Consider the following 15868-nt stretch of genomic DNA (forward strand, 5'->3'; position numbering starts at 1 on the left):
ACGTAATCAACACTGCTAGCTAGCCAGCTAGCCCCGAATAGCAGCACAGTAGAAACTATTACACTCAACGGAACGACTTGATTAGTGTAGTGTCAACAACGCAGCCAATGCCAGCTAGCCTACTTAGTCAACAACGCAGCCTCTGCCAGCTAGCCTACTTCAGCAGTACTGTATCATTTTAATCATTTTAGTCAATAAGATTCTTGCTACGTAAGCTTAACTCTCTGAACACTCGTGACGTGTAGTCCACTTGTCATTCCAATCTCCTTTGCATTGGCGTAGCCTCTTGTGTAGCCTGTCAACTATGTGTCTGTCTATCCCTGTTCTCTCCTCCCTGCACAGACCATACAAACGCTCCACACCGCGTGGCCGCGGCCACCCTAATCTGGTGGTCCCAGCGCACACGACCCACGTGGAGTTCCAGGTCTCCGGTAGCCTCTGGAACTGCCGATCTGCGGCCAACAAGGCAGAGTTCATCTCCGCCTATGTCTCCCTCCAGTCCCTCGACTTCTTGGCACTGACGGAAACATGGATCACCACAGACAACACTGCTACTCCTACTGCTCTCTCTTCGTCTGCCCACGTGTTCTCGCACACCCCGAGAGCTTCTGGTCAGCGGGGTGGTGGCACCGGGATCCTCATCTCTCCCAAGTGGTCATCCTCTTTCTCCCCTTACCCATCTGTCTATCGCCTCCTTTGAATTCCATGCTGTCACAGTTACCAGCCCTTTCAAGCTTAACATCCTTATAATTTATCGCCCTCCAGGTTCCCTCGGAGAGTTCATCAATGAGCTTGATGCCTTGATAAGCTCCTTTCCTGAGGACGGCTCACCTCTCACAGTTCTGGGCGACTTTAACCTCCCCACGCCTACCTTTGACTCATTCCTCTCTGCCTCCTTCTTTCCACTCCTCTCCTCTTTTGACCTCACCCTCTCACCTTCCCCCTACTCACAAGGCAGGAAATACGCTCGACCTCATCTTTACTAGATGCTGTTCTTCCACTAACCTCGTTGCAACTCCCCTCCAAGTCTCCGACCACTACCTTGTATCCTTTTCCCTCTCGCTCTCATCCAACACTTCCCACACTGCCCCTACTCGGATGGTATCGCGCCGTCCCAACCTTCGCTCTCTCTCCCCCGCTACTCTCTCCTCTTCCATCCTATCATCTCTTCCCTCTGCTCAAACCTTCTCCAACCTATCTCCTGATTCTGCCTCCTCAACCCTCCTCTCCTCCCTTTCTGCATCCTTTGACTCTCTATGTCCCCTATCCTCCAGGCCGGCTCGGTCCTCCCCTCCCGCTCCGTGGCTCGACGACTCATTGCGAGCTCACAGAACAGGGCTCCGGGCAGCCGAGCGGAAATGGAGGAAAACTCGCCTCCCTGCGGACCTGACATCCTTTCACTCCCTCCTCTCTACATTTTCCTCTTCGCTCTCTGCTGCTAAAGCCACTTTCTACCACTCTAAATTCCAAGCATCTGCCTCTAACCCTAGGAAGCTCTTTGCAACCTTCTCCTCCCTCCTGAATCCTCCTCCCCCTCCCCCCTCCTCCCTCTCTGCAGATGACTTCGTCAACCATTTTGAAAAGAAGGTCGACGACATCCGATCCTCGTTTGCTAAGTCAAACGACACCGCTGGTTCTGCTCACACTGCCCTACCCTGTGCTCTGACCTCTTTCTCCCCTCTCTCTCCAGATGAAATCTCGCGTCTTGTGACGGCCGGCCGCCCTACAACCTGCCCGCTTGACCCTATCCCCTCCTCTCTTCTCCAGACCATTTCCGGAGACCTCCTCCCTTACCTCACCTCGCTCATCAACTCATCCCTGACCGCTGGCTACGTCCCTTCCGTCTTCAAGAGAGCGAGAGTTGCACCCTTCTGAAAAAACCTACACTCGATCCCTCCGATGTCAACAACTACAGACCAGTATCCCTTCTTTCTTTTCTCTCCAAAACTCTTGAACGTGCCGTCCTTGGCCAGCTCTCCCGCTATCTCTCTCAGAATGACCTTCTTGATCCAAATCAGTCAGGTTTCAAGACTAGTCATTCAACTGAGACTGCTCTTCTCTGTATCACGGAGGCGCTCCGCACTGCTAAAGCTAACTCTCTCTCCTCTGCTCTCATCCTTCTAGACCTATCGGCTGCCTTCGATACTGTGAACCATCAGATCCTCCTCTCCACCCTCTCCGAGTTGGGCATCTCCGGCGCGGCCCACGCTTGGATTGCGTCCTACCTGACAGGTCGCTCCTACCAGGTGGCGTGGCGAGAATCCGTCTCCACACCACGTGCTCTCACCACTGGTGTCCCCCAGGGCTCTGTTCTAGGCCCTCTCCTATTCTCGCTATACACCAAGTCCCTTGGCTCTGTCATAACCTCACATGGTCTCTCCTATCATTGCTATGCAGACGACACACAATTAATCTTCTCCTTTCCCCCTTCTGATGACCAGGTGGCGAATCGCATCTCTGCATGTCTGGCAGACATATCCGTGTGGATGACGGATCACCACCTCAAGCTGAACCTCGGCAAGACGGAGCTGCTCTTCCTCCCGGGGAAGGACTGCCCGTTCCATGATCTCGCCATCACGGTTGACAACTCCATTGTGTCCTCCTCCCAGAGCGCTAAGAACCTTGGCGTGATCCTGGACAACACCCTGTCGTTCTCAACTAACATCAAGGCGGTGGCCCGTTCCTGTAGGTTCATGCTCTACAACATCCGCAGAGTATCGACCCTGCCTCACACAGGAAGCGGCGCAGGTCCTAATCCAGGCACTTGTCATCTCTCGTCTGGATTACTGCAACTCGCTGTTGGCTGGGCTCCCTGCCTGTGCCATTAAACCCTACAACTCATCCAGAACGCCGCAGCCCGTCTGGTGTTCAACCTTCCCAAGTTCTCTCACGTCACCCCGCTCCTCCGCTCCCTCCACTGGCTTCCAGTTGAAGCTCGCATCCGCTACAAGACCATGGTGCTTGCCTACGGAGCTGTGAGGGGAACGGCACCTCAGTACCTCCAGGCTCTGATCAGGCCCTACACCCAAACAAGGGCACTGCGTTCATCCACCTCTGGCCTGCTCGCCTCCCTACCACTGAGGAAGTACAGTTCCCGCTCAGCCCAGTCAAAACTGTTCGCTGCTCTGGCCCCCCAATGGTGGAACAAACTCCCTCACGACGCCAGGACAGCGGAGTCAATCACCACCTTCCGGAGACACCTGAAACCCCACCTCTTTAAGGAATACCTAGGATAGGATAAAGTAATCCCTCTCACCCCCCCTCCCCCTGAAAAGACTTAGATGCACTACTGTTCCACTGGAGGTCATAAGGTGAATGCACCAATTTGTAAGTCGCTCTGGATAAGAGCGTCTGCTAAATGACTTAAATGTAATGTAAATGTAACTAAGTCAACCCAAGCCAAGGACAAATCGCTGAAGTTTACAGTTTTATATAGAGCCATAGCTGAATGGATCTCTTTACCAATCCATACTTCTCAGGCAAAAAGTAAATCCACCTTCAAGAAAAAATTAAAAGAAAATCAAACGTGATTGACTATGTGACTGGACAGGAAATATAAAGAACATCTAATGTGATAGACCATGTGACTGGACAGGAAATAGAAAAAACATCTAATGTGATAGACCATGTGACTGGACAGGAAATAGGAACAACATCTAATGTGATAGACCATATGACTGGACAGGAAATAGACAGAACATCTAATGTGATAGACCATATGACTGGACAGGAAATAGACAGACCATCTAATGTGATAGACCATATGACTGGACAGGAAATAGACAGAACATCTAATGAGAGAGACCATATGACTGGACAGGAAATAGAAATAACATCTAAGGTGATAGACCATATGACTGGACAGGAAATAGAAAGAACATCTAATGTGATAGACCATATGACTGGACAGGAAATAGAAAGAACATCTAATGTGATAGACCATATGACTGGACAGGAAGTAGAAATAACATCTAATGTGATAGACCATGTGACTGGACAGGAAATAGAAAGTATCAACTGAATGTTAAATGTGTTTCCAATCAAATTGTAGTAACATCTCAAGGATGATCAATGGAAAGAGGATGCACCAGAGCTCAATTTTGAGTCTCATAGCAAAGGGTCAAGGTAAATAAAGTACTTCTGTATTTTCTGCTTTGTCATTCTGGGGTATTGTGTGTAGATTGATCAGGGTATTTATTAAAATAAGGCTGTAACGAAAACAAAACGTGAAAAAGTCTAGCGGTCTGCATACTTTACGAATGCACTTTAGCTATAGATATTATAGATCTCCATCTCCTTGTATTGCTGTTCTATGTTAAAGTGGGTTATATCTGTGACTGGAAAAATTAAAGGCTACCTCCCTAATAGTACCATATTCCCTATATAGTGCACTACTTTTGGGTGTGGAGGAGGTGTAGAATGAGTGAGGGCTGTGAAGGAGGAGAAGAGAGGGAGAAGAGGTGTACGCAGAGAGACAGGTGAGAGACAACTCAGCACGGTATGTCTGTCGCCCTCTCACTTTGTTACCTCTAGTTATCTCTGCTCTCAGCTCCTGACACAAACACCACCACAACCTGAGAGTGCACAGAGGCATGAGAGAGGGAGAGAGAGAGAGAGAGAGAGAGAGAGAGAGAGAGAGAGAGAGAGAGAGAGAGAGAGAGAGAGAGAGAGAGAGAGAGAGAGAGAGAGAGAGAGAGAGAGAGAGAGAGAGAGAGAGAGAGAGAGAGAGAGAGAGAGAGAGAGAGAGAGAGAGAGAGAGAGAGAGAGAGGGAGAGAGAGGGAGAGAGAGAGAGAGAGAGAGAGAGAGAGAGAGAGAGAGAGAGAGAGAGAGAGAGAGAGAGAGAGAGAGAGAGAGAGAGAGAGAGAGAGAGAGAGAGAGAGAGAGAGAGAGAGAGAGAGAGAGAGAGAGAGGGAGGGAGAGAGAGAGAGAGAGAGAGAGAAGGAGAGAGAGGAGAGAGAGAGAGAGAGAGAGAGAGAGAGACGGATGCATCTCCCACCAAGTCTCCATGGTCAGGTGGCAGAGAGAGAGCAGGCTCTGAGCACACAGTAGAACATAGAACACAGTACGAGGGGTGGGAGAGGAGCGGAGGGTTGTCGTATTACAACGTTGGGTCTTACCTGTTTGGCTGCGTCTCTGAGCGTACGCCACCACCACGGCAGCTAGCACCACACAGCACAGCGACGTTACGGTGTTGGCCATCTAGAGAAATAGACACAGAGGAGAATGTCAGTCTCTCTCTCGATCTCTATCGCCCCCTTTCAATCACTCACTCTATCTTTAAACTCTCTCTGCCTTGCACAATCTGGCACTACCTCTCTATCCGTGCTTCTCTCTCTCTCTCTCTCTCTCTCTCTCTCTCTGTCTCTCTCTTTCTCTCTCTTTCTCTCTCTTTGCTTCTCTCATTTTCTCTCAGGGCTAACACTCTACATGATTACAGGGCTAAGCAAACTTAGGCGTGACATGCCTTCAACAAACGCTGGCACTTCACCTCCAATTATATTTGATGAAATTATGAAAGACAATAATTGTAATTTTGAATTCATTTGTTCACCTTTTCCATTTCATTGTGGAAGATGTGAACAAATGATTGATGTCTATCAACAATGACAAGCCACCGTGGTCTGACACCTTGGATGGAAAATGACTGAAGATAATAGTGGATTATATTGTCTCTACTAGAATGTGTGCCCCCTCAGGCCTGGAGGGAAGCTAAAGTCATTCCACTACCTAAGAATAGTAAAGCCCCATTTACTGGCTCAAATAGCCCACCAATCAGCCCGTCACCAACCCTTAGTTAACTGACCAAATACAATGCTATTCTACAGTAAACAAGTTGACAACAGACTTTCAACACGCTTATAGGGAAGGACATTCAACACGCTTATAGAGAAGGACATTCAACACGCTTATAGGGAAGGACATTCAACACGCTTATAGAGAAGGACATTCAACAAGCACAGCACTTACACAAATGACTGGCTATTTTGTTAGACTCAGCTATTTCATAACAGTTCCTGTCTCTTCATAAAGACACATTCCTACTGTTCTCTTCCTTTCATGAGATGTCCCATTGATGCTTTTTAAAGGAGTAGTAACATCAACCGCTCCTTTCATGAGATCTCCCATTGAAGCAAGATCAAAGTTTGGACTATCAATCTGGTTGCTTTTAGAACTGGTGGGAGGGTTTACAATATTAAATAACCATTTCAAGTCTAAAACAACACCAAAGATTTGAGAATATTATTCTACTTTATATATATATATATATATATATATATATATATATATATTAAACAAACGTCACACTCACTGTGCCCCAGTCCCCCAACTTTTCTGACCGTTTCCGCATGTAATGGCTGAGGGAAAGATTTTGTGTGTATATATGTTTGTATGTTTTGTGTGTATATATGTTTGTATGTTTTGTGTGTATATATGTTTGTATGTTTTGTGTGTATATATGTTTGTATGTTTCGTGTGTATATATGTTTGTATGTTTCGTGTGTATATATGTTTGTATGTTTCGTGTGTATATATGTTTGTATGTTTCGTGTGTATATATGTTTGTATGTTTCGTGTGTATATATGTTTGTATGTTTTGTGTGTATATATGTTTGTATGTTGTGTGTGTATATATGTTCGTATGTTTTGTGTGTATATATGTTTGTATGTTTTGTGTGTATATATGTTTGTATGTTTTGTGTGTATATATGTTCGTATGTTTTGTGTGTATATATGTTTGTATGTTTTGTGTGTATATATCTTTGTGCTCCATTTAGTTAGTCTGCCTTTTAGTTGGTTTGTTTAATCATTACAATGAGGAACGGAAGCTATAACACCGAGACGGTCCATATCAGACCTGGAGCCAAAGAGCAGCACAAACCCTTTGCTACCATGTCTGACAGCAGAACAAAACGAAGCAGTGTGAACACAATGGAAAGATGTGCAGTGAAATGGGAACATTAGTCTGGTCAGGGTTGGGCTCAATTCCATTTGATTTTCAGTCATTCCAAGAAGTACACTGAAATTCCAATTCTCTCCAATGCTTTTCAACGAGGACACATTATTACTTGAATAGGAGTTTGGTTATCTTTCTGAATTGACAGAAATTGAAATGGAATGACCCCAACCCTGATTCTGATTGCACTTGAAATCCCCAAAGTTTCTCAGCTGTTTATGTAAAGACAACATTAATGGAGACGGGTAGAGGATTTAAAATCACAGGAAATGTATTCTCAAGTTCAATGCTTTTGCAAGGTACGAAGGTGATTCAAACTGCTTCCATTTCCCACTCTCCATAATACTGCACTCATTAGGACCTCATCCAGTCTGCAGAAGAAGAGAGTGTTACTCTGCTCAATTTGACTACAAAGTCATTTGAAACAGACCAGGAGTTCGGCCTTTCTACTTCCTGTTTCTATAACGATCTGACCAGTTCTACCTTAGGGTTGTATCCCAAATGCCACCCTATTCCCTATATAGTGCACTATTGGCTCTGGTCTAAAGTAGTGCACTATATAGGGAATAGGGTTCTATAGGGCTCTCTCTGGTCTAAAGTAGTGGACAATATAGGGAATAGGGTTCTATAGGGCTCTGGTCTAAAGTAGTGGACAATATAGGGAATAGGGTTCCATAGGGCTCTGGTCTAAAGTAGTGCACTATATAGGGAATAGGGTTCTATAGGGCTCTGGTCTAAAGTAGTGCACTATATAGGGAATAGGGTTCCATAGGGCTCTGGTCTAAAGTAGTGCACTACATAGGGAATAGGGTTCCATAGGGCTCTGGTCTAAAGTAGTACACTATATAGGGAATAGGGTTCCCTTTTGGACAGAGCCAGGCAAACAGGGTAGATGTGGATTGGATAGAGCTGACTGGGGATGCAGTTTTAATTTCACCCCGTCATTCGCTTTCTAATTCTGTAAAGATGAAATAAATACGAGGTGTCAATCACCATGACGGTGCGGAGTCTCAGAAGGATTTCATTCAGGATCTTCCACAAGGTTGTTTGAACCAGAACTGGGTTTTGGAATTATTTGAAATATAAGGGATTTAATTTCCATTCAGAAGAGATTGATGGCAACATGCATCCCAAATGGCACCCTATTCCCTATATAGTGCACTACTTTAGACCAGATCCCTATGGAGCCCTATTCCCTATATAGTGCACTACTTTAGACCAGATCCCTATGGAGCCCTATTCCCTATATAGTGCACTACTTTAGACCAGAGCCCTGTGGAACCCTATTCCCTATATAGTGCACTACTTTAGACCAGAGCCCTATAGAACCCTATTCCCTATATAGTGCACTACTTTAGACCAGAGCCCTGTGGAACCCTATTCCCTATATAGTGCACTACTTTAGACCAGATCCCTATGGAGCCCTATTCCCTTTATAGTGCACTACTTTACACCAGAGCCCTATGGAACCCTATTCCCTATATAGTGCACTACTTTAGACCAGAGCCCTATGGAACCCTATTCCCTATATAGTGCACTACTTTAGACACAAGCCCTATGGAACCCTATTCTCTATATGGTGCACTACTTTAGACCAGAGCCCATAAGGCTCTATATAAGAAATAGGATGTAATTTAGGACACATTCTGTCTGCTTCTCTCTCTCCCTCTGTCAGTCTAGAAGTGGTATTTAGCCCATCAAAGCAGGAACAATACTCTAGATATGTGGCAGCTGAGAATATTTTACTTAATGGTGGCCTCTGGCTCTCAGCATCCCCACTCAGCCTCAGAATCCTCCTTCTTATCCACACATTTAGGACCTCATATTTATTAATTCATTTCTTATTTCTCCTAGAAGCTGAATAGGCGTGTTGGCTGGTTAATTAAAATGTATAATTCATTGCTGTATTGAATGGTTTCCTGCTTCTCTTTGTGAAGTCCAGTGGAAATTTGCATTTAAATTGGAAATCCCATTGAATTGTGCAGGGATATGTTTTGGTATGATGCATCACAGAATAGAAGGATGAGAGGAGGAGAGGAAGGGAGGAATATTTCACTGACAGCCCAGTTTTATCCCGCTCCCGCCCATCTGGAAGACAAACACAGGTTTATGCTGCCTGTCTTCAACTGATAGAAATAACACTCTGTGAGAGGAGATGGATGTGTCTGACTGTTCCCGTACGGAAGGCAGGCTCTCATGTGGTAGCTACAGTTCGGGATGTTTGGCTGAGCATTAGGAACTGCTACCAACTCCAGCCAGGAAAGCTGCATTCCAAACCGCCACCTATCCCCTATGGGCCCTGGTCAAAGAAGTGGGGAAATTGTGCCATTTGGGACACACTACAGCTGTAGGGATGTGTTATGAAGTCCAGTCAAATAACAGTATTTGTATACATCTCTCCATACAGTCTGTTTACATATTCCTCTGAAAGCGTTCTACACCCACATACATCCACCAGCCCTACATCTCCAGTCTCACTGACCCTGGAACTGACCCTGGAACTGACCCCTGGAACTGACCCTGGAACTGACCCCTGGCACTGACCCTGGAACTGACCCTGGAACTGAACGTGACCCTGCCACTGACACTGGAACTGACCCCTGGCACTGACCCTGGAACTGACCTTGGAACGGACCCCTGGCACTGACCCTGGAACTGACCCTGGAACGGACCCCTGGCACTGACCCTGGAACTGACCCTGGAACTGACCGTGACCCTGCCACTGACTCTGGAACGGACCCCTGACCCTGACCCTGGAACTGACCCTGGAACTGACCCTGGAACTGACCATGACCCTGACACTGGAACTGACCGTGACCCTGGAACTGACCCTGGCACTGACCCTGGAACTGAACCTGCCACAGACCCTGGATCTGACGCTGAAACTGACCGTGACCCTGGCACTGACCCTGACCCTGCCACTGACCCTGGAACTGACCCTGGAACTGACCCTGGCACTGACCCTTGTACTGACCCTGACACTGACCCTGGAACTGACCCTGGAACTGACCCAGTCTTCAACTGACAGAACACCCCAATAGTCTGATTAGTCTTCAACTGACAGAACACCCCAATAGTCTGATTAGTGTTCAACTGACAGAACACTCCAATAGTCTGATTAGTGTTCAACTGACAGAACACTCCAATAGTCTGATTAGTCTTCAACTGACAGAACACCCCAATAGTCTGATTAGTGTTCAACTGACAGAACACTCCAATAGTCTGATTAGTGTTCAACTGACAGAACACTCCAATAGTCTGATTAGTCTTCAACTGACAGAACACTCCAATAGTCTGATTAGTGTTCAACTGACAGAACACTCCAATAGTCTGATTAGTGTTCAACTGACAGAACACTCCAATAGTCTGATTAGTGTTCAACTGACAGAACACTCCAATAGTCTGATTAGTCTTCAACTGACAGAACACTCCAATAGTCTGATTAGTGTTCAACTGACAGACCACTCCAATAGTCTGATTAGTGTTCAACTGACAGAACACTCCAATAGTCTGATTAGTCTTCAACTGACAGAACACTCCAATAGTCTGATTAGTGTTCAACTGACAGACCACTCCAATAGTCTGATTAGTGTTCAACTGACAGAACACTCCAATAGTCTGATTAGTGTTCAACTGACAGAACACTCCAATAGTCTGATTAGTGTTCAACTGACAGAACACTCCAATAGTCTGATTAGTGTTCAACTGACAGAACACTCCAATATTCTGAATATATGTTTTAATGTAACCTTTATTTAACTAGGCTAGTCATCTCTGTTCATAACCGGAGTCTGACCGGAGTGAGATCCGACCGGAGTGAGATCCGACCGGAGTGAGATCCGTGAGATCCGACCGGAGTGAGATCCGACCGGAGTGAGATCTGACCGGAGTGAGATCTGACCGGAGTGCCATTTATTTTCCTCTGTCCCATAATTAAACAGCTTCCCAGTGCTGAGACACTAACTATCTAATCAATCACTCAGGACCCAGGTTTCACTATTGATTACAAAGGCTATACATTTTTAAGCTATACATGTGGATGGCACTTGGCTATACATGCTGGCTTTCCCTTGACAAAAAGTGAATAATGATGCTCTAAAGACCATGTAAATGATGTCATAGTGGAGTCTAGGGACTGCTACTATAGAGAATGTAAATGATGTCATAGTGGAGTCTAGGGACTGCTACTATAGAGAATGTAAATGATGTCATAGTGGAGTCTAGGGACTGCTACTATAGAGAATGTAAATGATGTCATAGTGGAGTCTAGGGACTGCTACTATAGAGAATGTAAATGATGTCATAGTGGAGTCTAGGGACTGCTACTATAGAGAATGTAAATGATGTCATAGTGGAGTCTAGGGACTGCTACTATAGAACATGTAAATGATGTCATAGTGGAGTCTAGGGACTGCTACTATAGAGAATGTAAATGATGTCATAGTGGAGTCTAGGGACTGCTACTATAGAGAATGTAAATGATGTCATAGTGGAGTCTAGGGACTGCTACTATAGAACATGTAAATGATGTCATAGTGGAGTCTAGGGACTGCTACTATAGAGAATGTAAATGATGTCATAGTGGAGTCTAGGGACTGCTACTATAGAACATGTAAATGATGTCATAGTGGAGTCTAGGGACTGCTACTATAGAGAATGTAAATGATGTCATAGTGAGTCTAGGGACTGCTACTATAGAACATGTAAATGATATCATAGTGGAGTCTAGGGACTGCTACTATAGAGAATGTAAATGATGTCATAGTGGAGTCTAGGGACTGCTACTATAGAACATGTAAATGATGTCATAGTGGAGTCTAGGGACTGCTACTATAGAACATGTAAATGATGTCATAGTGGAGTCTAGGGACTGCTACTATAGAACATGTAAATGATGTCATAGTGGAGTCTAGGGACTGCTACTATAGAGAATGTAAATTATGTCATAGTGGAGTCTAGGGACTGCTACTATAGAACATGTAAATGATATCATAGTGGAGTCTAGGGACTGCTACTATAGAGAATGTAAATGATGTCATAGTGGAGTCTAGGGACTGCTACTATAGAACATGTAAATGATGTCATAGTGGAGTCTAGGGACTGCTACTATAGACTATGTAAATAGTGGTGGAGGCTGGGTGGAGGAGGCTGGGTGGGTGGAGGGGGCTGGGTGGAGACTGGTTGGGTGGAGGAGGCTGGGTGGGTGGAGGAGGCTGGCTGGGTGGAGACTGGCTGGGTGGAGGGGGCTGGCTGGGTGGAGGGGGCTAGGTGGAGACTGGTTGGGTGGAGGAGGCTGGGTGGGTGGAGGAGGCTCGGTGGCTGGCTGGGTGGAGACTGTCTGGGTGGTGGAGGCTGGATGGGTGGAGGAGGCTGGATGGGTGGAGGAAGCTGGCTGGGTGGAGGAAGCTGGCTGGGTGGAGGAGGCTGGGTGGGTGGAGGAAGCTGGCTGGGTGGAGGAGGCTGGGTGGGTGGTGGAGGCTGGCTGGGTGGAGGAAGCTGGCTGGGTGGTGGAGGCTGGGTGGGTGGAGGAAGCTGGCTGGGTGGAGGAGGCTGGGTGGGTGGAGGAAGCTGGCTGGGTGGAGGAGGCTGGGTGGGTGGTGGAGGCTGGCTGGGTGGAGGAAGCTGGCTGGGTGGTGGAGGCTGGGTGGGTGGAGGAAGCTGGCTGGGTGGAGGAGGCTGGGTGGGTGGTGGAGGCCGGCTGGGTGGAGGAAGCTGGCTGGTTGGAGGAAACTGGCTGGAGGAAGCTGGCTGGGTGGAAGAGGCTGGCTGGGTGGAGGAAGCTGGCTGGCTGGGTGGAGACTGGCTGGGTGGAGGAGGCTGGCTGGGTGGGTGGGTTGGTGGCTTGGTGGGTGGGTTGTGGAGGCTGGGTGGTGGAGACGGCTGGGTGGGTGGGTGGTGGAGGTTGGGTGGGTGGGTGGAGGAAGCTGGCTGGGTGGGTGGGTGGTGGAGGCTGGGTGGGTGGAGGAAGCTGGCTGGGTGGAGGAGGCTGGCTGGGTGGAGACTGGCTGTGTGGAGGAGGCTGGCTGGGTGGGTGGGTTGGTGGCTTGGTGGGTGGGTTGTGGAGGCTGGGTGGTGGAGGCTGGCTGGGTGGGTGGGTGGTGGAGGCTGGGTGGGTGGAGGAAGCTGGCTGGGTGGAGGAGGCTGGCTGGGTGGAGACTGGCTGGGTGGAGGAGGCTGGCTGGCTGGGTGGAGGAAACTGGCTGGAGGAAGCTGGCTGGGTGGAGGAGGCTGGCTGGCTGGGTGGGTGGAGACTGGCTGGGTGGGCGGGTGGGTGGCTTGGTGGGTGGGTTGTGGAGGCTGGGTGGTGGAGACTGGCTGGGTGGGTGGTGGAGGCTGGGTGGGTGGGTGGGTGGAGGAAGCTGGCTGGGTGGGTGGGTGCTGGAGGCTGGCTGGGTGGGTGGGTGGAGGAGGCTGGCTGGCTCGGTGGGTGGAGCCTGGGTGGGTGGAGGCTGGGTGGTTGGAGAAGGCTGGCTGGGTGGGTGGAGGAGGCTGGCTGGCTCGGTGGGTGGAAGAGGCTGGCTGGGTGGGTGGGTGGTGGAGGCTGGGTGGGTGGAGGAGGCTGGCTGGGTGGGTGGAGGAGGCTGGCTGGCTCGGTGGGTGGAAGAGGCTGGCTGGGTGGGTGGGTGGTGGAGGCTGGGTGGGTGGAGGAGGCTGGCTAGCTGGGTGGTGGAGGCTGGCTGGGTGGGTGGTGGAGGCTGGCTGGTTGGGTGGTGGAGGCTGAGTGGGTGGAGGAGGCTGGCTGGGTGGGTGGTTTAGGCTGGGTGGGTGGAGGAGGTTGGCTGAGTTGGTGGTGGAAGCTGGCTGGGTGGGTGGGTGGAGGAGGCTGGCTGGGTGGGTGGTGGAGACTGGGTGGAGGCTGGGTGGGTGGAAGAGGCTGGCTGGGTGGGTGGGTGGTGGAGGCTGGGTGGGTGGAGGAGGCTGGCTGGGTGGGTGGAGGAGGCTGGCTGGCTCGGTGGGTGGAGGAGGCTGGCTGGGTGGGTGGAGCCTGGGTGTGTGGAGGCTGGGTGGTTGGAGAAGGCTGGCTGAGTGGGTGGAGGAGGCTGGCTGGCTCGGTGGGTGGAAGAGGCTGGCAGGGTGGGTGGGTGGTGGAGGCTGGGTGGGTGGAGGAAGCTGGCTGGCTCGGTGGGTGGAGGAGGCTGGCTGGGTGGGTGGAGCCTGGGTGGGTGGAGGCTGGGTGGTTGGAGGAGGCTGGCTGGGTGGGTGGGTGGAGGAGGCTGGCTGGCTCGGTGGGTGGAGGAGGCTGGGTGGGTGGAGGAGGCTGGCTAGCTGGGTGGGTGGGTGGTGGAGGCTGGCTGGGTGGTTGATGGAGGCTGAGTGGGTGGTGGAGGAAGCTGGCTGGGTGGAGGAGGCTGGCTGGGTGGAGACTGGCTGGGTGGAGGAGGCTGGCTGGGTGGGTGGGTGGAGGAAGCTGGCTGGCTGGGTGGGTGGTGGAAGCTGGCTGGGTGGGTGGGTGGAGGAAGCTGGCTGGCTCGGTGGGTGGAGGAGGCTGGCTGGGTGGGTGGAGCCTGGGTGGGTGGAGGCTGGGTGGAAGCTGGCTGGGTGGGTGGGTGGAGGAAGCTGGCTGGCTCGGTGGGTGGAGGAGGCTGGCTGGGTGGGTGGAGCCTGGGTGGGTGGAGGCTGGGTGGTTGGAGGAGGCTGGCTGGGTGGGTGGGTGGAGGAGCTGGCTGGCTCGGTGGGTGGAGGAGGCTGGCTGGCTCGGTGGGTGGAAGAGGCTGGCTGGGTGGGTGGAGGAGGCTGGCTGGGTGGGTGGAGGAGGCTGGCTGGCTGGGTGGTGGAGGCTGGCTGGGTGGGTGGAGGAGGTTGGCTGAGTTGGTGGTGGAGGCTGGCTGGGTGGGTGGGTGGAGGAGGCTGGCTGGGTGGGTGGTTTAGGCTGGGTGGGTGGAGGAGGTTGGCTGAGTTGGTGGTGGAGGCTGGCTGGGTGGGTGGGTGGAGGAGGCTGGCTGGGTGGGTGGTGGAGACTGGGTGGAGGCTGGGTGGGTGGGTGGTAAAGGCTGGATGGTGGGTGGTGGGTGGTGGAGGATGGGTGGGTGGGTGGAGGAGGCTGGCTGGGTGGGTGGAGGAGGCTGGATGGGGGTGGTGGAGACTGTGGTGGATGGGTGGGTGGTGGAGGCTGGCTGGGTGGGTGGAGGAGGCTGGCTGGGTGGGTGGGTGGTGGAGGCTGGGTGGTTGGAGGAGGCTGGCTAGCTGGGTGGGTGGAGGAGGCTGGCTGGGTGGGTGGTGGAGGCTGAGTGGGTGCAGGAGGCTGGATGGGTGGGTGGAGGAGGCTGGCTGGGTGGGTGGGTGGTTTAGGCCGGGTGGGTGGAGGAGGCTGGCTGGGTGGAGACTGGCTGGGTGGAGGAGGCTGGCTGGGTGGGCGGGTGGGTGGCTTGGTGAGTGGGTTGTGGAGGCTGGGTGGTGGAGGCTGGCTGGGTGGGTGGTGGAGGCTGGGTGGGTGGGTGGGTGGAGGAAGCTGGCTGGGTGGGTGGGTGGAGGAAGCTGGCTGGCTCGGTGGGTGGAGGAGGCTGGCTGGGTGGGTGGAGGCTGGGTGGTTGGAGGAGGCTGGCTGGGTGGGTGGGTGGAGGAGGCTGGCTGGCTGGGTGGGTGGAGGCTGGTGGGTGGAGGAGGCTGGCTGGCTGGCTGGCTCGGTGGGTGGAGGAGGCTGGCCGGGTGGGTGGGTGGGTGGAGGTGGCTGGGTGGGGGAGGCTGGGTGGGTGGTGGAGGTTGGGTGGTGGAGGCTGGCTGGGTGGAGGCTGGGTGGGTGGTGGAGGTTGGGTGGTGGAGGCTAGCTGGTGGAGACTGGGTGGGTGGTGGAGACTGGGTGGGTGGTGGAGACAAGGTGGGTGGTGGAGACTGGGTGGGTGGTGGAGGTTGGGTGGTGGAGGCTAGCTGGTGGAGACTGGGTGGGTGGTGGAGACAGGGTGGGTGGTGGAGAC

The 15868-nt window shown here is 51.3% G+C and overlaps 1 protein-coding gene across 1 annotated transcript in view; it reads right to left on the reverse strand.

Moving 5' to 3' along the window:
* The window catches only part of cntfr (ciliary neurotrophic factor receptor), a 663571-nt gene that overhangs the window by 412058 nt on the left and 235645 nt on the right, over nucleotides 1–15868 (reverse strand). Inside the window, exon 2 of the mRNA XM_065007697.1 lies at nucleotides 5119–5200. Coding sequence (XP_064863769.1) covers nucleotides 5119–5200 — 82 coding nt within the window. The remainder of the gene's footprint in view (nucleotides 1–5118; nucleotides 5201–15868) is intronic.

This window comes from Oncorhynchus nerka, linkage group LG22, assembly GCF_034236695.1.
Source record: "Oncorhynchus nerka isolate Pitt River linkage group LG22, Oner_Uvic_2.0, whole genome shotgun sequence".
Classification (NCBI taxonomy): domain Eukaryota; kingdom Metazoa; phylum Chordata; class Actinopteri; order Salmoniformes; family Salmonidae; genus Oncorhynchus; species Oncorhynchus nerka.